General features: G+C 35.3%; 2 protein-coding genes across 2 annotated transcripts in view; both read right to left on the reverse strand.

Annotated features, from left to right (window-relative positions):
• Nucleotides 1-15,021: 15,021 nt before the first annotated feature.
• Nucleotides 15,022-16,131, reverse strand: LOC144438712 (D(1A) dopamine receptor-like). The gene has a single exon (XM_078127857.1). The coding sequence runs from the start codon at nt 16,129-16,131 to the stop codon at nt 15,022-15,024; it is 1,110 nt and encodes a 369-aa protein (XP_077983983.1).
• A 7,140-nt stretch (nt 16,132-23,271) lies between these two features.
• LOC144438714 (adhesion G protein-coupled receptor L3-like) overlaps nt 23,272-27,818 on the reverse strand; it is a 30,730-nt gene continuing 26,183 nt past the window's right edge. The window contains exon 20 of the mRNA XM_078127859.1: nt 23,272-23,368. Within this exon, the coding sequence (XP_077983985.1) occupies nt 23,272-23,368 (97 nt within the window). The remainder of the gene's footprint in view (nt 23,369-27,818) is intronic.

Below are 27,818 nucleotides of genomic sequence, written 5' to 3' on the forward strand. Positions count from 1 at the left end.
AAATAAACTGTATGTCAACGAGTTGAGTAATTGGTAACAAAATACAACACCTTATTCCAAGACAATAGCCCCCGTCACCACGTCCTGGTTTTCACATAATTTTATACATTACACTTTCATTCAAACGGGGGTCGACACATACATTCATAATTCATCAACAATACCGGTGCTTATCCGTCATTGCACGCATTTAGCGAGGAACGCTACAGTCTATACCTTCGTTACACAGTGTGCAACCCCTGTGTACGTTACATAAGTTTGTATTCCTGTAAAATAAAAGAATGTGGAGAAATCAACTCTGGACTTTTGATTGGTTGTCTGTCAAATGTAACACGTGTACTCCCTGTCAAGTGATTGACCAATTTGAAACAAACAATACCAACTAGTCATACAAACACAATAGTTTTCCCTGCCACCACCTTTAAAGTGCACCTGGAGGGGTAGAGGAAAATTTTGATCCTCTAGGTCTGATTGGTTCATGGTTCTCGACAGGAATATAACATCTTGGGTTGGGTATATAAATGACGCGTGATACATTTTCAAACTGTCTTTGCGACTCCAGCAAACGATAAACAAAGATGGATACTGGTTCTCCGTGTGTTGTGCTGCTAACCCTGGTCTATGTCGTCATAGTATATATCCGAAGCCTTGTACTGCTGAGAGTGGATGGTGATAGAAGAATATTCCGATGTTTGGTATGGGTCCTGGATGCTGTCTACTTCGCTCACTGGTCGACAAGAGGAAATTGGAAGGAAAAATTGCAATGTGTATCACCGTATGGATGCTGTGTTTGGTTCAAATGTTTGTTCGCCGTACAATAGAGACTGTTCGAGAATGGAAGTCAATGGTTTGCGCATTGGTTCGTCAATTCATCATGGTATGGTCCCTGCGAGAACGTCGACGGATGGTATATGAGATAAGTCGGTTTGCAATGTTAGTTCTTTCTGCTGCATTTCGGCCCGTTGTATGGGAATGGGGGCCATGGGGGCAATTTCGGCGCGGTACCTTTTTTGGCGGGAGGGTGGCGGCCCGGGTTGGCAGGTTAGGATTTAGACGGTTTTGTCAGGAGGAAAATTTGTCATTGGTTGTTCAAGTGGCACAGACTGTAATATTCCCCATTTTCGAAAACATTAAGAACGCAAAACACAAATACAAAATACAAATCAAAATTTATCGACAAACAAATTTGAATAGATAGTCATGTACACAAAGTTGTTCTCGGGTACCCAGATTCCTCTAAATTCAGCCACCTCCGGTATACACATTTCTTTCACAACCTTAACAAATGTATTTTGCCATGTTCAAATGAAAAATCATTGATGTTTATATTAGACTATTTACCAAACACAAACTTGAAAACCATAATTGCGTATAACCACCGAACACCACTTCTATTTAGGGTCCCATACTAAAATTACCCCAAAACTAGTTAACCAAATGTAAACTTGAAATAGATTGTTCCTCGAAATACAGACTGTGCCACTTCTATTTAGGGTTCCCGTACTAAAATTATCCCCAAACTAGTTAACCAAATGTAAACTTAAAATAGATTGTTTCTAGAAATACTGACTGTGCCACTTCTAATTAGGGTTAAAGTTTTCGCAAAATCTAGTTAGCTAGTTTTTTTTCTAGAAATACAAAGTTGAATTGAAATATTTCTTTCATTAAAATGCTAATCATACAAAATTAAAACCTGTGTATTTTGCTCTGCAGCGCATATTTTTTCATTCATGTTACAAATTTAAAATTTGATTAGAGTTATTTCCGTAAAGACATTCTTCTTTGAAGATGATGATGAAAAAGATAAGTTTGTTTACAATATTACAAATATAGCTAATAACCGCATAACAACCAACAATGTGTACCAAATTTATTTTTCGTTTTGTGATGGTCAGAACAGTCATAAATTACAATACAAAATAATGTCACCGCTTCAGTTATACCCATGATTTAGTGATCAAATATATGTGTCTCAAAACCAAATTAAGGCCTATGATCTCATCTTTTTGGTCAAAAGTCTATCATTAGATTAAGATGTATTCTTGATACCATGATCTCATCAGTGATATGCAAATTAGGGCTAAAAGACTAAAACTAAAAGTCTATATTTATAAAAAGTCTGTAACAAGATGATCCAATCAGTGATATGCAAAATAGTGCCTGAAATGTGTCTTTTTGGTTAACAGTCTATACTTTAAGATGTTTTCTTGATATGATCTCATCAGTGATATGCAAAGGCTAAAAAGACTAAAAGTATACATTTACAAAAGTTCCTTAACACGATGATCCAATCAGTGATATGCAAATTAGTGGCTAATAATGTGTCTTTTTGGTCAAAAATCTATCATTGGATTTAGATGTAATCATGATACCATGATTTCATCAGTGATATGCAAATTAGGGCTGAAAAGCCTAAAACTAAGTCTATATTTACAAAAAGTCTATAACAAGATGATCCAATCAGTAATATGCAAATTAGTGCCTAAAAATGTGACTATAAGTCTATATTTACCAAAAGTCTATAACAAGATGATCTAATCAGTAATATGCAAATTGGTGCCTAATAATGTGTCTTTTTCGTCAAAAGTCTATCATTAGATTAAGATGTATTCTTGATGTGTTTATCTCATCAGTGATATGCAAATTAGGCCTAAAAAGACAAACTAAAAGTCTATATTTACAAAAAGTCTATAACAAGATGATCAAATCAGTAGTATGCAAATTAGGGGCTAATAATGTGTCTTTTTGGTCAAAAATCTATCATTAGATTAAGATGTATTCTTAATACCATGATCTCATCAGTGATATGCAAATTAGGGCTAAAAATCCTCAAACTAAAAGTCTAAAAGTCTATAACAAAATGATCCAATCAGTAATATGCAAATTAGTGCCTAAAATGTGTCTTTTTGGTCACAAATTTATCATTAGATTAAGATGTATTCTTGATGTGTTTATCTCATCAGTGATATGCAAATTAGGTCTATAAAGACTAAAACTAAAAGTCTATATTTACAAAAGGTCTATAACACGGTCCAATCAGTGATATGTAAATTATGATCTAAAATGTGTCTTTTTGGTCAAAAATTTATCATTAGATTTAGATGTATTCTTGATACCATGATCTCATCAGTGATATGCAAATTAGGGCTAAAACGACTAAAACTAAAAGTCTATATTTACAAAAAGTCTATAACAAGATGATCCAATCAGTAATATGCATATTAGTGCCTACAAATGTGTCTTTTTGGTCAAAAATTTATCATTAGATTTAGATGTATTCTTGATACCATGATCTCATCAGTGATATGCAAATTAGGACTATAAAGACTAAAACTAAAAGTCTATATTTACAAAAGGTCTATAACACGATCCAATCAGTGATATGTAAATAATGATCTAAAAATGTGTCTTGTTGGTCATCTATAATTAGATTAAGATGTATTCTTGATATGATGATTTCATCAGTGATATGAAAATTAGGGCTAAAAAGACTACAACTAAAAATCTGTAATTACAGAAAGTCTATAACATGATGATCCCCAAGCACTGAGCAAGGACCATTAGTAGTTTTTTACCATTGGAGTAGTTTTTGTTTTATGGGAGGAGTTTAAAAAAAAAAGTTTTTATAAGATAACTACTGTCTCCCTCATTAAGCTCTGTAAAAATAAATAAAATAAAAGCTGTAAAATATAACTGGTGTAAATCAAAATGCTCCTGTAGGTTGCAATTAGTTTTGCTAAATTAAATTAAAACTGAATCATAAAAGTTCAATTCAATATTTATCAATTGAAATTTTGAACAAAAATATTATGGTTTTACACTTGTGTTTCTCTCTCAAGCAGAGATCACAATGTTTAGAAAATGGAATAGAATTCATCCAGCAAAAGCACTTTTAGTCCCCAAAAGTGAGTGACTATTGCAATGGGCTCAGACTTCCAATATCTGATTTCTTTCAAAACTGGCACAAAGGTGACATGTCATTTGGAAAATATGCCATATTTGTCATCAAAAATCAATATTTACTGCATAATTAATCATAAAACTAGCTTTGTTTTGAAACCTGGCCTTGAGCAATTACAAATTACTCCCATGGACTATACGGGGAAGGTCTGCTGTAAAGTCTGTATGTCATAAGGTATGATATAAGATATATACTTTTCTAGGTGAGAAGATTTTGGATAACCCTGCCCATCTAGACTGGTTGATTTTATTTTAATTGTAGCTCAAAATATTGATATATTTTTCAAAATAATTCTTACAATTGCTAAAAGTAAGATTTCATTTCTCAAAAAGATAATTATTTTTGATCAGTTTTTAGGTATTACATCATATGAACTACCATCTGCATGTATTACAGACCTGTATAGTATGTATTTTGAGTGATACAGTTGGTATAAGAAAGAGTCAGACCATTTTTAGGGTGTGTAGTATGACAACTGTTTGGTTTTTGGGGGTTTCAACATAGCCTCCCTATGTCATTTCACAAAGAGTTGCCCACCTCATCCTGGGATATATGGTCATGTGAACAAAATTAATGAAAGTGGTTTATTTTGCCAATACTAGTTCAAAGAAGCACACTTTAGATAAATTTTCTTTGCCGGCCCTACTATTTAATTCTATCTTAATAACAAAAATGATAATAATAATAACTTTAGGGTAATAATAATAACATATAATAAATAATCACTAATAAGTAATAAGTACTAATTAATAATAAATACTAATATATGATAAATACTAATATATAGTAAATAAGCACATAATTAGGCACCCCAATGACTATTAATGTCTAATTCTCCTTTCATAGTTAATTGCACTTAAAGTTGAAATAGTATTGGCATTATGGATTACTCTTATTATACATGTTCATATGACATCATCAAATGATTTATTTAGAAATGAAATTGAAAATTAAGAGGACAACTCTGTGTGAAATGATACTAGGAGGCTTTGCTGAGATCATCAAGTCCTTACTGTTGTCATACTACACACCCAAAAATGGAGACACTTTCTAATACCAACTTTATAGCAAAAAATAGATACTCTACAGATCTATGATAGATACAGACGGCAGTTTGTACGATGAAATAGCTAAAAACTGACAAAATTAATTGTCTTTTAGAAAATGAAATCTCACTTTTAAGAATTGTAATAATGTTTTGAAATTTATAGATTTATTCTAAGCTGCAACTGAAGCAAAATCTATCAGTCCAGCTGAGCAGGGTTTTCCAAAGTTTTCCAGCCCAGAAAAGTATACAAAAAACACTGCTTTCCAGCAGACCTTTCCCACCTATGGGAGTTGTGCAACCCCCCCCCCCCTCCCCTCCACTATTACTTCTGCAAAAAAAAATTTTATTCTCTGAGATAGGACAAAAATACACATTTTGATAACACATACAAATTCCTACCCACTTTATGCAACTTTAGTCAGTTATTTCATAATCAATTTAATAGTATAAAAATGTTTTTGCTTGACTTATTCTCATTGGCTTTTCTAACCATTGGGGTCGATTTTTCAGGGAGAAACAGTAGAACAATAAAAAATCAATTAATTATGCAAATTTATACACACTTCTTTCTTTATAGTGGTTTCAAAAACCTGGGCAAGTGTACCTTAGTGAAGATTTGATTTCTTCCTTTCACCCCATTTCATAAAAAAATATTGTCTACAAATTATAACCTTGAAAATTTAATATCATCCATATGGGAGCACTTTGGTAAATGTTATCTATATTGAATGTATTTCTTCATTATTTTATTAAATAAAACACAATATATTAACCAAACTGTATTAATACAATTTCCATGCAAGTTTATTTTCAGGAAGTCAGGCTCGACAAAGATGGACAAATGATGGAAAATGTGAGTCAAAAAACTTTCTTTTTAATATTTAATATGTGTATACATTGAAAGTTAGATTTAGAAACTTAATTACTATTTGACTGTCATGTCTGCAATATAAAATAAATTTAGAAAATACTATAATTGCATTGTGAGTGAATACTTCAATTCTTATACTATTTCTTAAATTTCTTTCTTTTAGCCTGTGTTGATAAGAAGACCCAAGACTGATCGATGTATTTGATTATTACGATACTGATGTGTATTTTGCATTTATGTGCATCTATTAAAATGTAATTCATATATTGAAATGTATTTTTAAGTCATTTTATTATTAGAACTTTTGGAGCAGTTTAGAAGAACAGAAAAACAGTTTCAGACATCAGCACCAAGTAAGTTTTTTGAGTTTGTTTTAGTGTGTATGGCTGCATGAGTGATTGCTCTTTTAACTATCCCAACTCACCCCTTCGAACATACGTACATCAAATACACTATCATTTTTGCGTCTCCGGCACCAATTGTCATATCTGCGCCATCATCTACCTCGCGTTTCAGTCCGCTGTCTTCGCTGCACATGATCATATATTACATATTGACATACACAAACAGCACCCCTCGATTTTTTGTTATCCCTTTCCGTACGTCTGGTTTCTTGTGGATTTTCAGTGGTTTTCTCTGACTAGGTGGGTCTCTATGGTTGATTACTTTGTTGTTTGGTTGGTTGGCAATGGTTCGTTGGTTAGTCCTTTGTAGGTTTTACATATTTTTCACTTGCTGTCTATGGCCTTAATCTCTCATACCAACACACATAAACCTCACAAACCTCCGTCGTGTTGCCGCCATCTCTATTACTGCCGTGTCGCCATCTTTATTTGCCATCATCGTTGCGCGTCATATTCAACAGTTACATTACAACAATACAATAAAGTCCCCCATTCATTTTCACTTTCTATATGTTTGTATGGTTTAGAGTTATAATGGCACATGCCATTATAACTCTTCGTAATTCGCAGTCAAGCATGTGCATGTATGTTAACCCCCTCTCCCCCCCCCTAAAAAAAGTATGTGTCCTTGTATGGTGATTTAAATTGGCAACAAAGAATTGCTTGGCAGCGATGACACCCCTAGCATTGACTAGATAATATGGATTTTAGAGTAATCAATTTTCAATGCGGCCTAAATTCAACTGCATACAGAGCTCAGTAGAGCTATCAAATGTTTAATCCTCTTTTTATCAGGGGGGTGGGTTGGTCAATTTCACTACAAACATTCAAATTAAACTCTCAAATCCAGGGGACCATATAGCCAGAATTACCATACGAGTATGACTACATTCTCAGTCTAAATAATTGTTGGCATAATGCTAAAAATGCTACTAATGACTGAGTGAATTTAAGGTACTGTCGTCTTTAGTGTATCCATGGCAGTGTATTTCAAGGCAATATCTATTACATGGTACGTCTACAGAATATCAAGTATACATCACTTACACCTAACAGCTGTGAATGGTAAGCGTCATCTAGAAGTTCTTTACTTATCTTTGCTGTTCATCTACAATTGATCTGTGATGTCACGAACACAGATGAAAAGTGACGTAGCCTCAAATATTCATCTGAAAGTTGTTCATCAACTGACAAATTTTCATAAGTCTTCATCTAAGACAGTCTTCAATATTTCAACTTACTAGCTAAGTCAGATTCAGATTTTTTTATGACAAATATGGCCAATATTTTCTCATCATTACAAAGGTGACAAAACAAAACAATGTCAAGGTCTCAAAGCTCATTATAAATAAAATGGGTATTAAGTCATTTATTTTAGGTTTCTATGTATTAAGCTACCAGACTGAGCTTGTGCACAAAATGTGAAGTTTGACATTTGTGCCAGGCTTGGTTGAAATTGGTCTATGCATCTCTGCTGTATACTATGCACTATGATTAATGTTGACCTATTTGACCTTGAAGATACAGGTTGAGGTCAAAGGTCAAGGTCTCAGAAAGACCATTATCAATAATATGGATATGGATAATATAACACTCAAACTGGGTCACTATTACACTTCAATACTAGCACCCGGTATTAAAGAGCGCTATTGCAAGAAATGTGGGAATTGAATACTAGCATCCATTATTAAATAGCCCTATTGCAAGAAATATGGGAATTGAATACTAGCACCCGGTATTAAAGAGCGCTATTGCAAGAAATGTGGGAATTGAATACTTGCATCCATTATTAAATAGCCCTATTGCAAGAAATATGGGAATTGAATACTAGCACCCGGCATTAAATAGCACTATTGCAAGAAATGTGGGAATTGAATACTAGCACCCAGTAATAGTACTATTGCAAGAAATATAGGAATTGAATACTAGCACCCGGCATTAAATAGCACTATTGCAAGAAATGTGGGAATTGAATACTAGCATCCATTATTAAATAGCCCTATTGCAAGAAATGTGGGAATTGAATACTAGCACCCGGCATTAAATAGCACTATTGCAAGAAATGTGGGAATTGAATACTAGCACCCAGTAATAGCACTATTGCAAGAAATGTGGGAATTGAATACTAGCACCTGGCATTAAATAGCACTATTGCAAGAAATGTGGGAATTGAATACTAGCATCCATTATTAAATAGCACTATTGCAAGAAATGTGGGAATTGAATACTAGCACCCGGAATTAAATAGCACTATTGCAAGAAATGTGGGAATTGAATACTAGCATCCATTATTAAATAGCCCTATTGCAAGAAATGTGGGAATTGAATACTAGCACCCAGTAATAGCACTATTGCAAGAAATATAGGAATTGAATACTAGCACCCGGTATTAAAGAGCGCTATTGCAAGAAATGTGGGAATTGAATACTAGCATCCATTATTAAATAGCCCTATTGCAAGAAATATGGGAATTGAATACTAGCACCCGGTATTAAAGAGCGCTATTGCAAGAAATGTGGGAATTGAATACTTGCATCCATTATTAAATAGCCCTATTGCAAGAAATATGGGAATTGAATACTAGCACCCGGCATTAAATAGCACTATTGCAAGAAATGTGGGAATTGAATACTAGCATCCAGTATTAAATAGCACTATTGCAAGAAATGTGGGAATTGAATACTAGCACCCAGTAATAGCACTATTGCAAGAAATATAGGAATTGAATACTAGCACCCGGCATTAAATAGCACTATTGCAAGAAATGTGGGAATTGAATACTAGCATCCATTATTAAATAGCCCTATTGCAAGAAATGTGGGAATTGAATACTAGCACCCGGCATTACATAGCACTATTGCAAGAAATGTGGGAATTGAATACTAGCACCCAGTAATAGCACTATTGCAAGAAATGTGGGAATTGAATACTAGCACCCGGCATTAAATAGCACTATTGCAAGAAATGTGGGAATTGAATACTAGCATCCATTATTAAATAGCACTATTGCAAGAAATGTGGGAATTGAATACTAGCACCCGGAATTAAATAGCACTATTGCAAGAAATGTGGGAATTGAATACTAGCATCCATTATTAAATAGCCCTATTGCAAGAAATGTGGGAATTGAATACTAGCATCCATTATTAAATAGCACTATTGCAAGAAATGTGGGAATTAAATACTAGCACCCATTATTAAGTAGCACTATTGCAAGAAATGTGGGAATTGAATACTAGCACCCAGTATGAAATAGCACTATTGCAAGAAATGTGGGAATTGAATACTAGCACCCGGCATTTAAATAGCACTATTGCAAGAAATGTGGGAATTGAATACTCGCACCCGGCATTAAATAGCACTATTGCAAGAAATGTGGGAATTGAATACTAGCACCCATTATTAAGTAGCACTATTGCAAGAAATGTGGGAATTGAATACTCGCACCCATTATTAAGTAGCACTATTGCAAGAAATGTGGGAATTGAATACTAGCACTCAGTATGAAATAGCACTTAGCAAGAAATATAGAAATTGAATACTAGCACCCAGTATGAAATAGCACTATTGCAAGGTGGGAATTGAATACTAGCACCCAGTATGAAATAGCACTATTGCAAGAAATGTGGGAATTGAATACTAGCATCCATTATTAAGTAGCACTATTGCAAGAAATGTGGGAATTGAATACTAGCACCCAGTATGAAATAGCACTATTGCAAGAAATGTGGGAATTGAATACTAGCACCCGGCATTTAAATAGCACTATTGCAAGAAATGTGGGAATTGAATACTCGCACCCGGCATTAAATAGCACTATTGCAAGAAATGTGGGAATTGAATACTAGCACCCATTATTAAGTAGCACTATTGCAAGAAATGTGGGAATTGAATACTCGCACCCATTATTAAGTAGCACTATTGCAAGAAATGTGGGAATTGAATACTAGCACTCAGTATGAAATAGCACTTAGCAAGAAATATAGGAATTGAATACTAGCACCCAGTATGAAATAGCACTATTGCAAGGTGGGAATTGAATACTAGCACCCAGTATGAAATAGCACTATTGCAAGAAATGTGGGAATTGAATACTAGCATCCATTATTAAATAGCCCTATTGCAAGAAATGTGGGAATTGAATACTAGCACCCAGTATTAAATAGCACTATTGCAAGACATGTGGGAATTGAATACTAGCACCCTGTAATAGCACTATTACAAGACATGTGGGAATTGAATACTAGCACCCAGTATTAGCATGGAACTATAACAAAACCCAAGATGTTTACAAAGGCCAAACAAAATGATTATCAAAATCTTGTGAAATTAAAATGCTTTTACTTTTCTAAGTATGAATGAATGAATGAGTGAGTGACTGTTGTTCTTATAACCCCCTCCCCAACCTACACATTTCAAATACTACCCTTATTTTCATCAGCATCACCATCAACTACCTCACGCCTCGGTCCTTTTTTGCCATCACTACGCATGACCACATATTACATATACACAAACAGTTCATCTTTTTTCTCTTTCTTCTCATTTTGGGTTGTCCTCAGGTTAGGTTAGGTCAGTGGGTCGGTAGTTTGGATTATTTTCACTTGCCTGGCTATGGACTTTCTCTCATACCTAACATCCACAGACACAAATTTCGCACTTCCACCACTGTCTCCATTTTCACCGCATCTCTATTTGCATTCGTCATCTTTGCTGCGTCTTCATCTACATTCGCCATCCTTCCAGCATCTCCACCTGCATTCGTCAAGTTATTTTTACACCAACACCAACACAAACTATAAGTTTTCATGTTTGAGAGTGACAATGGCACCATACCCTCATAACTCCTCACTATTGGCAGTCAAGCATTGTGAGTGTGTGTATTAAACTTGCCCCCCCCCCCTCCCAAAAAATAATGAATAAAAGTAATTTAAAAAAATAAAGGAAAAACTGTGTCCTCTTGTATATAAAAGGGTATGTATGGCAACTCTAAGGAAGCAACAAAGAATTGCTTGGCAGCAATGATACCCCTAGCATTGACTAGATAATATGGACGTTAGATTCAATATTTCATGCGCCACATTTCAACAGGGCACAGTGAAGTTCTACCAATCATGTACATCATATCATTGGGATTAGGAATGGACAATAAAAATATCAAGGATCTAACATTCAGGGGACTTTTTTGCCCAACTTGCCATATCATAACGGTACTCGGTATATACCAGTTAATCTAGATGAATGAAATAAATGAAATAAAATATACCGTAAGTTCTATAATTAGTCCATACATATAATGACCAACTGAAAGTACTATCGTCTGGCTTTTGTGGCTGTCATTCAAGGCAATTTCTATTACATCTACAAGATATCAAGTGTACATCACCTACATTTGACGGCTAAGAGTGTTAAGTGTCTTCTATAGGGTACTTACTTTTTATTATTCGTCTACATTTGATCATGATGTGTGATGATGATGAACGTAAGTGTAGTCTGTAAGGTACGCTGTGATGGGGCGCCCTCACACATCAGCCAACCCCTCCCATGCCGGTGAGGGCGGAACGTCAGGACATATCTTACAGTCTAACGTAAGTGACACACATACAATTAATTACGTATGCGTAAGAGCAAATGATATGGTGTCCAATCCATGACAAAATTACAACTCCTCATTTTGCTATTCTTATTTCAATTTTACAACTCAAATATCTATTTTTCTGTTCTATATTCCATTTTACAATTCGTCATTCCAATTCTTATTTCAATTTTACAACTCAAATATCTATGTTTCTGTTCTATATTCCATTTTACAATTCGTCATTCCAAAACTGAATGCAATTAAACAACTGAACTTTCATTTCTGAATGAAATTTTACAACACTTACTCAACTTTCCATTTTTTAATTTTGTATCTATTTTCCATGTTTAATTCTGTATTCTATTGTACAGTTCGACATTCGATTACTCTGCTTCCTGTTTCATTCGACTACTCATTCTTCTAAACCCAATTTCACAGTTACACATTTGATTTCAGGGTTCCACTATTCGACATTCTATTTCTCAGTTCAACATTGCATTTCACAGTTCAACATTCTATTTCTCAGCGCATTTCGAAGATCCAAATTCAAATTTGTTATGTTAATTGTGAAATCAAATTTAGAACACTAAGATTGAAGGTAGTGATGTTGATTTGTAAGATAAAATGTTGAATCGTAGAACCGTGAAATCAAAATGTTGAACTGCCGAAGGCGGGTATACACGAGATTTTGTTACAATTTGCGAGTGGCGAGTGCTATATGGAGCGAATTGTACCAAATTCGAGTGTAGACCCGCCTTCGGTGGGCGGTTATCGCTTAATTAGATATTAACTCTGAGGCACTTGACTGATGGTTAAAAGTTAAATTGGTGTTGCTTGATTCAACGAGAGCAGGACGCTGAGACGGCTCGTTGTACTATTCATATGCTAGTTTAGGGGCCCATTTTACCACTGCCAGCCGTGGTAAAATGGGATTTTACCACAGTTATTATCCAATCAGAATGGCACATAGTAGCATGATATAATATAATCAGTATTTTAGTAACCTGCTAACAAAATATCTATTTATTTTAGGTCCTGGATTGTCAGCACTTGATAAAGAAACCACTGAATCCATGGGTGATTGTTGAGATTGGTGGAAAGATAGTAGCAGCTCACTGATTACATGGCTGGTCTTGGTGAATGCAAAATTGCTCATGGTGTTAAACAAGCCTTAGATGAACCAAAATAAGAATTGAAGAGTCCTTTCCTGTGTATTTTAGACACATCACTATAAAGCTGATATGTGTGTATGCTTTTCTTTAGTGCAATCATACCGTTTCCATGCTATAAACAGTACGTAGTGGTAATCTGCTGTATTCAAAGAATTCTATAAGAAGAACCTATGGAAATCAAGATGGTGGATAATTTGAATTCATATGATTTATCCTCAGTATATTAGTGTGAGCAGCACATTCTGCATTGTTGTTACAATACTTTACTTGAGGATCTGTAGACTGAAAGATCCAGTCTTGTGTAACTCCTTCATTACATCTGAATGGAATATTGAGTTGCTGCCCTGCAGCTTTATATCCTGAGAATTTAACATGTGTTACTGTTGTTGACTGTGAAATGATCATGTAAAATTCTGATGTAATACTTACCTTATTGGGTATGCAAGTTTTTTATATTAAAATATAATTTTCAATTTGATTTATTTCATGTTTCTATACATTATGTAATGTAATGTAATGTAATGTAATGTTACAGTACTAGCAGCTGTACTGTACTGTAATGTTATGTACTGTACTGTAATGTAATGTAATGTAATGTAATGTAATGTAATGTATGGGTGGATGGATGGATGGATGGATGGATGGATGTACATCCACCGACCCCCCCCCCCCTCCCCGTAAAAAACGAATGCTCCCTAAGGAACAAGATGTATAAAATGAGATCGAGCGCATCTTCGGAGTCACGAGTCACTGCATGCAGCACAGCAGGCAACCTCACGTTGAACGACTTTTTCCGTCTTTTTTTTTTGAGTTTCACTCGCTGACATTATAATTGCTACTTGCTATCTTCAAATGAAGGAGACTTTCAAGACTACATGTACTGTTACTCGCAGAAAATGCACAGTGCATGTGCGCACTTCTTTTGTACTTTCCCGCGCAATTTTTTTTTAATTTGCTACAAAATGTTACAATTTTTAACTGGACACATTTTAATTCAAAGTTAAGCAAGCATACAATAGCAATATAAGATACACATTAGCCATAAGTCAGTGTACAGTCACTTCAGTGAACTATCCATTGAAATCGGGCATGCTAGGAATCGTCACGTAAATAACGATTTTAATAGCATCGCTATGTATTTAAAAAGTAGCTTTTTTTCTTTTTCCCCCCAAAAATCTCGGGGGGGGGGGCAGCTGCCCCCCTTACCCCCCCCCCCCACAGGCTACGGTACTGGACATAGATCGTAACTTCCAGAAAATCTGACTGAATCGATAGTGTGGACATAGATCGTAACTTCGTCCATGTATATACCTAACTAGTAGTTGAAATATTTAATTTTAGGTTGGAATGAAAAATTCATTGTACACATTTCACTTAGAATGGTATGTACACTTTGACGTTTAAAAGGTCACTTACACGTTTTGTGCAGTTTCAATTGTTCCAATAAAATTATACAAACTAAAATGGCCATACGGATGAGAAGTGGGTAATACATAATTTATGTGTTTACAAATGTTTACAAATCACTTCCTAAACTAGGTACATTGTACATTCTTTTTACATTTTGTCAGTCACATGTTATAAGCACGTACTTGTGTTGTTCTTCATTACATTTTTAGTACCTAAAAATCCAAAATAATGTTTGTCATCCATATTGGTCACTTTATACATGTAACATGTAATCATTGAGTCGACAATGACAAAGTCAAGAATGACGTCATTAATAAATGACAACGAAATGATCAATACGTGATCATCTGAAACAATTAAAATATACCTAAGTTGAACTAGACTTTACAATACGCCTTGTTCTTCAGCCCTAACCAGTCATCTCTTACTGATAGGGTGGCACCACACATTGTATCTTACAGACTAAAGTTTACCATGAATTAATGGAATCGGATAAGTTATCTGACAGTATAAGTGTCGTTTCACTATTACATGTATATGCCAGGATCCTTGTAGCTCATCCTGGGAGAAACACAGATTATCTGTGAAAGATGTCATGGTCTCCATCGTCATAATCGGTGAGTTCAAGTTCATTCCCTTTGTCTTTTTCCGCCTCTGGCAGAGAGGACATGACGAGTTCATCTACATTCGTCTCACAACGAGACAACGAAAAGACACAACTGTTAACTGGTCCTACCTTTACGTATCGCTTGAAGCATATCATTCGTTTATAAACAACTCGGAAATCTCGTCGGAAAACACCGTAAACCAACGGATTAGTACCACTGGCCAGAAACTGCATTAAAGTGGCAAACGTATTCACTCTCCCAGGCATTGAATATTTATTAATGAAGATCTTAATGACTTTGGTCATACAAAATGGTGTCATACATACTAGAAAAATAGCCACGATTACGACGATGCTCACCAGGATCTTACGCTCAAAAGTTGAGACGACACTAACCCTGGACACAGGGTTGCGTATCATGCGATAAACCTTTACATAAGAAACGAATATAACAATGACCGGAATAGCAAAGCATAAAGTGAACGCAAAAAGTACGTAAATCACAGGTCCATGTCCACCATAATTCCAGTCAATCGCGCACACCACTTCCCATTTATCGTAGATTATCCATGATAGGCAAACGGGAATAACAGCAAAGAGTATTCCTTGGAGCCATGAGTATATGGTTAAGGTGGCAGCTACACGTCTTGTGACTTTGTTGGTATAGAACGATGATTTACATGTCATCAAATAACGATCTATAGCAATCAATGCTAATGTTAGCATTGAGACAATGATACAACAATAATTTAAGGCACATTGAACATTACACATGAACGTTCCAAACTCCCATCCATTTTCCAGCAAAGCAGCTACAGCGAAAGGCATTACCAGTATAGCATTGAGAATGTCTGTTATGCTCAAATTAATAATGTATATTGTGGAAATCTGGTCACGGAGTTTGCCAGAATATATAACGGCAGCTATGACCAGAGTGTTACCAACAAATGAGAGAGTGATAATACCGATCAGGAAAGCGCCGCTCAGGACTTTGTCTGTTTCGCCAAATTCATCTATCCATGGTCCCGCCAAGCTCGCGTTACCATTGGAATGTTCATCAGATGGTATTGGTGCATTCATGGCGCGATTTCTTGTTATTATAACGACCAAATGATGATAATTCACAAGCTTGTCGTTCTCTCGCCTTGTATTGTGGATAGATGGCGCTTTTCGTTGAAGATTAATGCTGCCAACCGCTCTGAAACATAACCAGAGTTAAACTGAGTGCCTATAACCAGAGTTATTAAACTGAATGCCTTTTCACTACGGTGGCTGACTGGCAGCTGCCTTGAAATGACAAGCATACATCAGAGGCCTTCATTTGAAATCCACAAGCTAAATGTTTGAAAGGCGTTCCTATGAAAGATGCACTCCATATGAAAAGTCGACACTGTCATGCATGGTTGTTACATCTTGTAATGTCACTCCCGTTAATCACCATTATAAATTTCAAGTTGTGGGTGCTGTCTTACATTCCTACTGACTCAGTGTCTAAGCTCAAGGTGTGGAGTTCTTGTAAATTTAAATAATCTCAATTTAAAGTGTCCCCGTAATCATAGGACCATGAGTCTAGTTATTTATTTATTTGAAGTAAAGTGGTTAGGGTCAAAGTTCAAGGTCTCTTTAGAAAGTAATAATGGATACCATGGGTCTAGACATTCGAATAAGGTATATATTTATTAAACATCTACTATCCCAAGGAAAAGTATGAATCTTTGCAATAAATATGGACTGAGCCATTATTGTGAAGGTAAGAAAACAATGTATTCATGTACAAACGGACCAGATATGAAGACAGACAGAACACATGTTGTAGTAGTTTGCCCCCCCCCCCCCCTCCAACAACATTAAGAGTAACCGGATTTAAAATGAATGCCTCCTGTAAGGGCAAGCCATGGAATTTTGTTCCTACAAAATTCATTCTATAAAATATATGAAATTTGACCTTGCATACCTAAGATATTGTCAAATTATCGAAAAATCATTAATTATGGAAATGAACCATTTAAGATTATAAGCTACATCAACAAGCTTTAATGGACACATGCCCTTCTTTACCATCAGTGCATGTACTATATTAAGTGAACTGTATTAAATATAATGCCTAATTAGCATAAATGATTATATATGCAAATTACACATCACAATATAAAACTAAATCAAACACATGAAGGTACATTCTTAGGTTTGAATTCTTAAGATATTGCCTAATTACCAAACATCATTAATAATGCTAATTACTCATTAAAAGTAAAATTATGCCAATTGGCTTGAAAGGACATGTGTTCTTTGTTATGGTAGATGTACATAGATATGATATCGTGTCCACAGACAGTCAGTCACACACACATATACAGATACACAGACAGAAAAAAACATAACATACCCCCCCCCACTTACCAGAGGTAAAAATGGAACAGAACAACCATGATAGTGAGAAATGAATTGTTTGTTTATTTATTTATTTAATATCTAAATCATACGTTTACCTATTCTTCCTTAGTGGTGAATTTATCAATGAATAACCACGTTAACATGCTATACGGATAAATGCCTAAAGAATTAATAGTGACATTTATTTTCTGAAGATAAAAGCGAAGAATTTTAAGATTTTCTCGAAAAAAATGATGACAAGCCAGATATTATGTAACCGTAATGTTAAAGTAGCCATATGGATGAGACTTGGGTATTTATTTCTGATTTTTAATTTATAAAACAATTTTACCATGGCTTCCTACTTGTAAAATCAACGTGAAACAACGTTGACAAAGTCGTTTGTAACTCATTTGATTGCAAAAGATTAATACAACGGAAATCATAAACCCTGAAACAAAACGTCGTCTGGCTCAACAAAAATCTCATTAACGAAGCTACATTTTATCGGCTGGCTAGACAAAAATCTTACCAACAGCGTTTCGTCAATTGTCTGGCGTGACAAACATCTTTACCCATATTGTTACCCTTTCTTTTGCGTGAGCTACCATTATCTTAGGAGATCAACGCCAAATTCATATGTCCCTGCCTGGTAAACCTAAGGTCTGGCGCGTTCTTTGATATTTTTGAGACGGTCAATTGACTAAAATGTATCAATTGTAGTTCAGTTCTTGTTGTGCCAGACGATAACGTGTGGAAATATTAATTAGATTTTTGTTGAGCCAGACGAGAGCATTTACAACATCAAAGAGATATTTTGTCTGACCAGAGAAAAACTGTGGCAATGTTAGTTAGATTTTTGTCGAACCAGGCGACGTTTTGTTTCAGGGTTTTTGATTTCCGTTGTAAATGCGTAAAATCTTTGTTATTGTACGAACGTACAATAAGAAACTTTTTACGCATTTCTTAGCTTTTTGTCAACGTTGTTTCACATTTTGATTTTTCAAGTAGGAAGCCATAAAAAAATTGTTTTAAAAATTAAAATCCAAAAATAATCACCCAATCCCCATCCATATGGCCACTTCAAAAGCGATACTTAAAGAAGTAGGGAAACAATTCAACAATGGAATTATGATGTCACTCCAATCTCGTTTGTAAGCACTCTTTTGGGTTTTATTGAGATGTGAATTATCATTTCAACAATTATATAAATTGCCCTATAATGAGGAAATTAGTTAGCAATGAAGTCGTGTGCTTATCCCGAGGGAGATTAGAATAAAATATGTTAGTGCTTCCCACACACAGCTTCTACATTGTCCCCGTGATAACATTGGTATCAGAGAAGTTTCCTTGTCTGTGGTTGAACTGACAAGGAGGTTCTTGTCAGTCATCCAAGTAAACAAAGGGTGATGGAAATCATGATGATTAAGTAAGTAAACTTTGTAAACTCAAATGTATGGCTCATTGTCAAAATCCCGTATCCGATCATTGTAAAACAATCGACCTACCTACCCACCCAGTGTTTGGCTTGTTTGCCCGTTGAACAGTTTCAAAAAATATTTTTGGCTCAAGCCCTAAATTAACACCATGGTATCTTACAGCATCATCGACCTAGGCTCTCGCTTCTAGTATATTTAGTCAGATATCATCAATCCATTTAAATATAACTATCATTTATGGAATATATATATATATACATGTATATCCTTCGAACACGTAATTGTTCTGGTTGCCGGATTAAGCTACCTAGATTTCACGATCGACAAATGTATCTCCAGCTAGTGAAAACCTATTAAAATTGTACACTATAATTGACTATTAGCACGTACCTTCTTATTGCTTCTTGCCAGAACGTAACTATATATTTTGCCCATCTCTAGATCTCCGCCGCTGTCAACTTCGGTTGTCCATCTGAACACGACCCGTTGGCTCTATGGAAATTTATGGATCTACGCAACAGTCATGTGCAAGGTTATGTAATGATCACTTGTAGTGTGCATGCGCAGTGGAGACCAGATCTTTACACTGAAAAAAATTCTGTCCACGAGTCTTGGTGAAACATGGTGTCTTTTTTTTTACCTCCGAGGTCAATCCTCTACAGGAGTCTAGGCGATCAGGCTAAAAATGTAAACATGTACCAAGAAGGTCAATTCAGGCAAAATAACGAAGGTAAAATAGCAATGAACGATTAGCCGACATCTACATCGGATTTTAATCAGATTGCTCCGACGTGTGAGACGGGAAAATTCAATGAAAAAAATAGAAAAACCAACAGCACATAACAGTGGATTCAGTAATTACCATGGAGGATTTTATTTATTTATTTATTTATTTATTTATTTTCTGCATCCCTTTTATATCAGGGGCTCACTAAAAACATTAGGCGCAGCATTTACATAGAAGTCAAATACATACAAAATATCATGTTCAAATAGTAACTAATAACTTCAAAGAAATAAGAAGAGAGAAAGAAAGAGAAAAAAAATTACAATTCTCCATCAGGTTAAACATGTTTTCCTATGTTCCATTGCACTAATTAGAAATCGCTGGATAAATTTGTCAATTTTTTGACTTATTAAATTGTTATAATTTTTTGTACTGTCTCCTATAAAGAGGCTTAACAGTTCTTTGCCTTGTATAAAATATTGATATAGGTTTGTCTCTGTATGGTTAAGTAAAAGATCTTTTGTATTCTTCATTAAGATGTGACGATAGGTAGAAAGGCTTTCACACGAAAAGAGAAAGTGTTCAAGTGTTTCATCTCCTTGCCCACAGCAGGGACAGGGGCAATCAAAGTCACAGTTTTCCCACTTTCTCTTTTCATATGAAAGTCCAAATATATAGGATCTTGCTTTAAATTTTAATTGTGGCCCTTTGAAGTCATTTACTGCTTTAAGATACAGTTCCATTTCTAAAGATGTTTTGAACCTACGGTAGTGAATGAGACTAGACTTTTTTCCATATCTTCTTTCCATTTAGATTCATCATACTTGAAAATTATTTGCTTGATTTTATCGAGAGATTTTTTATTTCTTCTCTATGTGTTTTGAGATTTAAGACGAGGATTAATATACCTCCATATACTTAGGTCTATTCAAATTGCATGGTTCGCCACTGGCAACAATTCCAACAAGGCAAAAGTCTTTTATATTAAAACGTAGAAACCGTAATACGTCACAAGATACCTCCATACACAGCATAGTTTCTTTCTAGCCACAACCCAGGGCTATATTCAAGACAATTCTTTCTAGCTAGAGTATTGTGAAGGGTGTGGACGGGTCTTACTTTGTAGATCATAATGATTGGCTATAATTCATTACACCGATGGACGTCCAGTTGAATTTTGAATATAACCCTGTAGCGGAACGCTCGAAAATTCTTTGCGAAGATGTGCAGTGATTGGAACTTACCACAAATCAATACTCATAATTGCCAGCCAGCCAGCCAGCATATAAAATACAAGGATAAAGCCATTTCTTGCCCAGAGCTGTTTTCTTTGAAAATAATGTTTTTGATTGAGTCTATTCATCGCAGATGAGTACATGTACATCGTAAAAGGTACACACAGCAGAATTTTGTGTCGCACATTGAGACGCTGTTAGTTAGTGTTCATGTTTGCATATAAAGGCGTGCACACTTGTGCACACACACACACACACACACACACACACGTGTGAATACACTGGGGATACACGCACACACTTGAGCGTACATACATTTAGAAAAGATAGTCGTTACGATATACACCATTCCAAATTTATTGGCTAATTTCGACATCTCAAAAGCGTGCTATATTTCACCTAAACTTCCACTAGCTAAGTTTTCTTATGGATTTGAATAGACTATGACGGAAAAACATAACAATGATTGTGTGTTTCCGATAACATGCTGGTCTCGGTATTTTATTTTATTTCATTTTACTTTCAATTTACCTTTTTAATTGTGTTTATTTTTAAAACATTTTTGAGCTAAAAACAAATGTCTTTCTGTGATACTTTGTTGAAATGTGCACATACATCACTGGAGAACAGACGTGCATGAAAGTCAAATAGACAAACAATTGTTATCTATCTAGATCTGTCTTAAATGTTAAACTAATAATGAAGGTTGAGTTATCGGAAACACATTTTTTTTATTTTGCTTAACCATTGTGTTAATTGAGCTGTCCACACGACTCACTCTAAGTTAAGTCTTCATATATACAACACTGAGGCAGTGAAAACATTGATTGATTTAAAGTCAATGAACGGAGGTGCAGTGGCCCTCAAACGTCTTATTTCCATGACACCAAATTAAAGACAGTTTAATTTGCGCTAGTAAATCCTACAGTCAACTAATATGACATCATACGTGACTCTGTTTGTAAAACATCTAAATGGCACAGCTCGTAATCAATTCATTAGCTCTACATGTTTGCCCAATACCAAATCTATATAACTTTTGTTCAGTCTTGAAGGTGATATTTGTCAACACGTTTTATGTATGACAATATACTTCTGTGCTAAGTTTAAATCAAGAAGTCTATAGAAGAATGACAAATTACAAATACGTATTGACTACATTCTATAAAGTATCTAAATTATCAAAACACGTCTAGTTATTCAAGTAATGGTTGTTTGTTCAGTTTCAGCATTCAGCTCAAATCGTTGTAGTCGCCATGAGTGCATGTATGATTCTAGAGTCTCACACAGCTGAGCCATGATTCCCTTTCAAGTAATTCAAGTGACCTCCAAGTGACCTTCAAGTACACAAATATGTTAGCCCTTTGACTTTTAGATTATGATATGACGAGTTATATTTGTGGATTTAATGATTTAATAAATCCAAAGTTTAAATGTCAGACATGCACACAAGGAAATATAAGAAGGTAAACGGTTAAATCCAACTGTGGAATTAGAAGGTGTGAGCGACCGTTCTGTTTACAATGCCATCGTGATTGTAGACACATTAGGGTGTCTACAATGAAAGAAGCACACGCTACTTCCTCCAACATTCGGAAATTACTTGTATATCTTGAGGGCAAACTAATCGTTAATAAATTGCCCTAGCAACAACGTATCTTGTATCTAAGAGGAAACATAACATAGATAGTACGGTCTTTACTTTACTGGAGAAGGAACAAAGATTAATGGAATTGAAGGTTGGTGGGATAAAGTGGTGATGGATAATTTGATGATTAGATTAAGAGATGCCGGGATTAAAGGTTTCAAAGTAGTAAAACGATTAAAGGTTATCCGATTAAATGTTGATTGGATTATGTTGTGATGGGGTCAAAGTTCATTTGGATTAAGAGGGGGTTGAACCAAAGAAAAATAGGGAAGTAATTAATATATCAACTTTATGTTGGACGATGGGATTAGCGACAGGATCAGGATAAAAGGAATTACGGGATTAAAGTGAAAACTATATGGAATCTACTGTGAATCACAGTGATTTATATCTATATAATAGTAGTTTCTCATCTCTCCTCATCTCCCAGAAGATAGAGATGGCGCAGAATAAATTACTAGTAATCAGAAAGGATGATGTAGATATGACAGGATGGAAATAGTAAAGCTTTGATTAAAAAGATCAAGACGAATAATGAATGTCTAAAGTACAAAACAAAACTTGCAGAAAAGGTCTGTCCATCAAGAAACTCCTTAGAATGTTAACTTCATTTTAGCTTCCGTACTCAGTCATGTCCTTATTGAGTCTTTTTCAAAGCTGTAACGGGCGCAAGAATACCTCCTTGCAACGATTTAGGCATTGCCAATGTGTGTCCACGTGCCACCCAATTAAAGACACTATTGTTTTATGCTAAAACAGTATGCTTTAAACGACGACTGGTATTGTAGTGTGATATGTTCATGTCTTGTCTCTCAGCAGTACTGTTGCTGTAGAATGGACTTCTTGTATTGTTCTTCTGTTCACCCTCTCCTTGCTCATGACGTCACTACCACCTCTGAAAAATCACCAATATTTAAATATAAATGAATCTACACGTGGCGGGAGAACGGGGTCGTTGGACGATGTAATCAGATAACAGGGCCATATACAAATCACTATAGACTACATTTCATCATTCATGGATTACATAGAGTTATTTACTTACGACTGATCAGAATGAATTTAAACACAGACATATGTACAGACACACATGAACACACAGACACACACAAAACATCTATGATGTGAAATGCAACGATAAACTTACATAGCAGACGAGATATATTACATGTATCAGGGGTAGGGGAATATTATAGACGAGATATATTACATGTATCAGTGGGTAAGGGAATAGTATAGACGAGATATATTACATGTATCAGTGGGTAGGGGAATAGTATAGACGAGATATATTACATGTATCAGTGGGTAAGGGAATAGTATAGACGAGATATATTACATGTATCAGTAGGTAGGGGAATGGTATAGACGAGATATATTACATGTATCAGTAGGTAGGGGAATGGTATAGACGAGATATATTACATGTATCAGTGGATAGGGGAATAGTACAGACGAGATATATCACATGTATCAGTGGGTAGGGGAATAGTATAGACGAGATATATTACATGTATCAGTGGGTAAGGGAATAGTATAGACGAGATATATTACATGTATCAGTGGGTAGGGGAATAATATAGATGAGATATATTACATGTATCAGTGGATAGGGGAATAGTATAGACGAGATATATCACATGTATCAGTGGGTAGGGGAATAGTATAGACGAGATATATTACATGTATCAGTGGGTAAGGGAATAGTATAGACGAGATATATTACATGTATCAGTGGGTAAGGGAATAGTATAGACGAGATATATTACATGTATCAGTGGGTAGGGGAATAATATAGATGAGATATATTACATGTATCAGTAGGTAGGGGAATGGTATAGACGAGATATATTACATGTATCAGTGGATAGGGGAATAGTACAGACGAGATATATCACATGTATCAGTGGGTAGGGGAATAATATAGATGAGATATATTACATGTATCAGTGGGTAGGGGAATAGTATAGACGAGATATATTACATGTATCAGTGGGTAGGGGAATAGTATAGACGAGATATATTACATGTATCAGTGGGTAGGGGAATAGTATAGGCGAGATATATTACATGTATCAGTGGGTAGGGGAATAGTATAGACGAATATAACCCTGTAGCGGAACGCTCGAAAATTCTTTGCGAAGATGTGCAGTGATTGGAACTTACCACAAATCAATACTCATAATTGCCAGCCAGCCAGCCAGCATATAAAATACAAGGATAAAGCCATTTCTTGCCCAGAGCTGTTTTCTTTGAAAATAATGTTTTTGATTGAGTCTATTCATCGCAGATGAGTACATGTACATCGTAAAAGGTACACACAGCAGAATTTTGTGTCGCACATTGAGACGCTGTTAGTTAGTGTTCATGTTTGCATATAAAGGCGTGCACACTTGTGCACACACACACACACACACACACACACACACGTGTGAATACACTGGGGATACACGCACACACTTGAGCGTACATACATTTAGAAAAGATAGTCGTTACGATATACACCATTCCAAATTTATTGGCTAATTTCGACATCTCAAAAGCGTGCTATATTTCACCTAAACTTCCACTAGCTAAGTTTTCTTATGGATTTGAATAGACTATGACGGAAAAACATAACAATGATTGTGTGTTTCCGATAACATGCTGGTCTCGGTATTTTATTTTATTTCATTTTACTTTCAATTTACCTTTTTAATTGTGTTTATTTTTAAAACATTTTTGAGCTAAAAACAAATGTCGATCATATTACTCTTTCTGTGATACTTTGTTGAAATGTGCACATACATCACTGGAGAACAGACGTGCATGAAAGTCAAATAGACAAACAATTGTTATCTATCTAGATCTGTCTTAAATGTTAAACTAATAATGAAGGTTGAGTTATCGGAAACACATTTTTTTTATTTTGCTTAACCATTGTGTTAATTGAGCTGTCCACACGACTCACTCTAAGTTAAGTCTTCATATATACAACACTGAGGCAGTGAAAACATTGATTGATTTAAAGTCAATGAACGGAGGTGCAGTGGCCCTCAAACGTCTTATTTCCATGACACCAAATTAAAGACAGTTTAATTTGCGCTAGTAAATCCTACAGTCAACTAATATGACATCATACGTGACTCTGTTTGTAAAACATCTAAATGGCACAGCTCGTAATCAATTCATTAGCTCTACATGTTTGCCCAATACCAAATCTATATAACTTTTGTTCAGTCTTGAAGGTGATATTTGTCAACACGTTTTATGTATGACAATATACTTCTGTGCTAAGTTTAAATCAAGAAGTCTATAGAAGAATGACAAATTACAAATACGTATTGACTACATTCTATAAAGTATCTAAATTATCAAAACACGTCTAGTTATTCAAGTAATGGTTGTTTGTTCAGTTTCAGCATTCAGCTCAAATCGTTGTAGTCGCCATGAGTGCATGTATGATTCTAGAGTCTCACACAGCTGAGCCATGATTCCCTTTCAAGTAATTCAAGTGACCTCCAAGTGACCTTCAAGTACACAAATATGTTAGCCCTTTGACTTTTAGATTATGATATGACGAGTTATATTTGTGGATTTAATGATTTAATAAATCCAAAGTTTAAATGTCAGACATGCACACAAGGAAATATAAGAAGGTAAACGGTTAAATCCAACTGTGGAATTAGAAGGTGTGAGCGACCGTTCTGTTTACAATGCCATCGTGATTGTAGACACATTAGGGTGTCTACAATGAAAGAAGCACACGCTACTTCCTCCAACATTCGGAAATTACTTGTATATCTTGAGGGCAAACTAATCGTTAATAAATTGCCCTAGCAACAACGTATCTTGTATCTAAGAGGAAACATAACATAGATAGTACGGTCTTTACTTTACTGGAGAAGGAACAAAGATTAATGGAATTGAAGGTTGGTGGGATAAAGTGGTGATGGATAATTTGATGATTAGATTAAGAGATGCCGGGATTAAAGGTTTCAAAGTAGTAAAACGATTAAAGGTTATCCGATTAAATGTTGATTGGATTATGTTGTGATGGGGTCAAAGTTCATTTGGATTAAGAGGGGGTTGAACCAAAGAAAAATAGGGAAGTAATTAATATATCAACTTTATGTTGGACGATGGGATTAGCGACAGGATCAGGATAAAAGGAATTACGGGATTAAAGTGAAAACTATATGGAATCTACTGTGAATCACAGTGATTTATATCTATATAATAGTAGTTTCTCATCTCTCCTCATCTCCCAGAAGATAGAGATGGCGCAGAATAAATTACTAGTAATCAGAAAGGATGATGTAGATATGACAGGATGGAAATAGTAAAGCTTTGATTAAAAAGATCAAGACGAATAATGAATGTCTAAAGTACAAAACAAAACTTGCAGAAAAGGTCTGTCCATCAAGAAACTCCTTAGAATGTTAACTTCATTTTAGCTTCCGTACTCAGTCATGTCCTTATTGAGTCTTTTTCAAAGCTGTAACGGGCGCAAGAATACCTCCTTGCAACGATTTAGGCATTGCCAATGTGTGTCCACGTGCCACCCAATTAAAGACACTATTGTTTTATGCTAAAACAGTATGCTTTAAACGACGACTGGTATTGTAGTGTGATATGTTCATGTCTTGTCTCTCAGCAGTACTGTTGCTGTAGAATGGACTTCTTGTATTGTTCTTCTGTTCACCCTCTCCTTGCTCATGACGTCACTACCACCTCTGACAAATCACCAATATTTAAATATAAATGAATCTACCCGTGGCGGGAGAACGGGGTCGTTGGACGATGTAATCAGATAACAGGGCCATATACAAATCACTATAGACTACATTTCATCATTCATGGATTACATAGAGTTATTTACTTACGACTGATCAGAATGAATTTAAACACAGACATATGTACAGACACACATGAACACACAGACACACACAAAACATCTATGATGTGAAATGCAACGATAAACTTACATAGCAGACGAGATATATTACATGTATCAGGGGTAGGGGAATATTATAGACGAGATATATTACATGTATCAGTGGGTAGGGGTATGGTATAGACGAGATATATTATATGTATCAGTGGGTAGGGGAATGGTATAGATGAGATATATTACATGTATTAGTGGGTAGGGGAATAGTATAGATGAGATATATTACTTGTATCAGTGGGTAGGGGAATAGTATATACGAGATATATTACATGTATCAGTGGGTAGGGGAATAGTATAGACGAGATATATTACATGTATCAGTGGGTAGGGGAATAGTATAGACGAGATATATTACATGTATCAGTGGGTAGGGAAACAGTATAGACGAGATATATTACATGTATCAGTGGGT

This window comes from Glandiceps talaboti, chromosome 8, assembly GCF_964340395.1.
Source record: "Glandiceps talaboti chromosome 8, keGlaTala1.1, whole genome shotgun sequence".
NCBI lineage: Eukaryota > Metazoa > Hemichordata > Enteropneusta > Spengelidae > Glandiceps > Glandiceps talaboti.

Bases quoted from the DNA above. Each gene is read 5' to 3' on its own strand.
- LOC144438712 (XM_078127857.1), bottom strand. From the start codon at position 16,131: ATGAATGCACCAATACCATCTGATGAACATTCCAATGGTAACGCGAGC.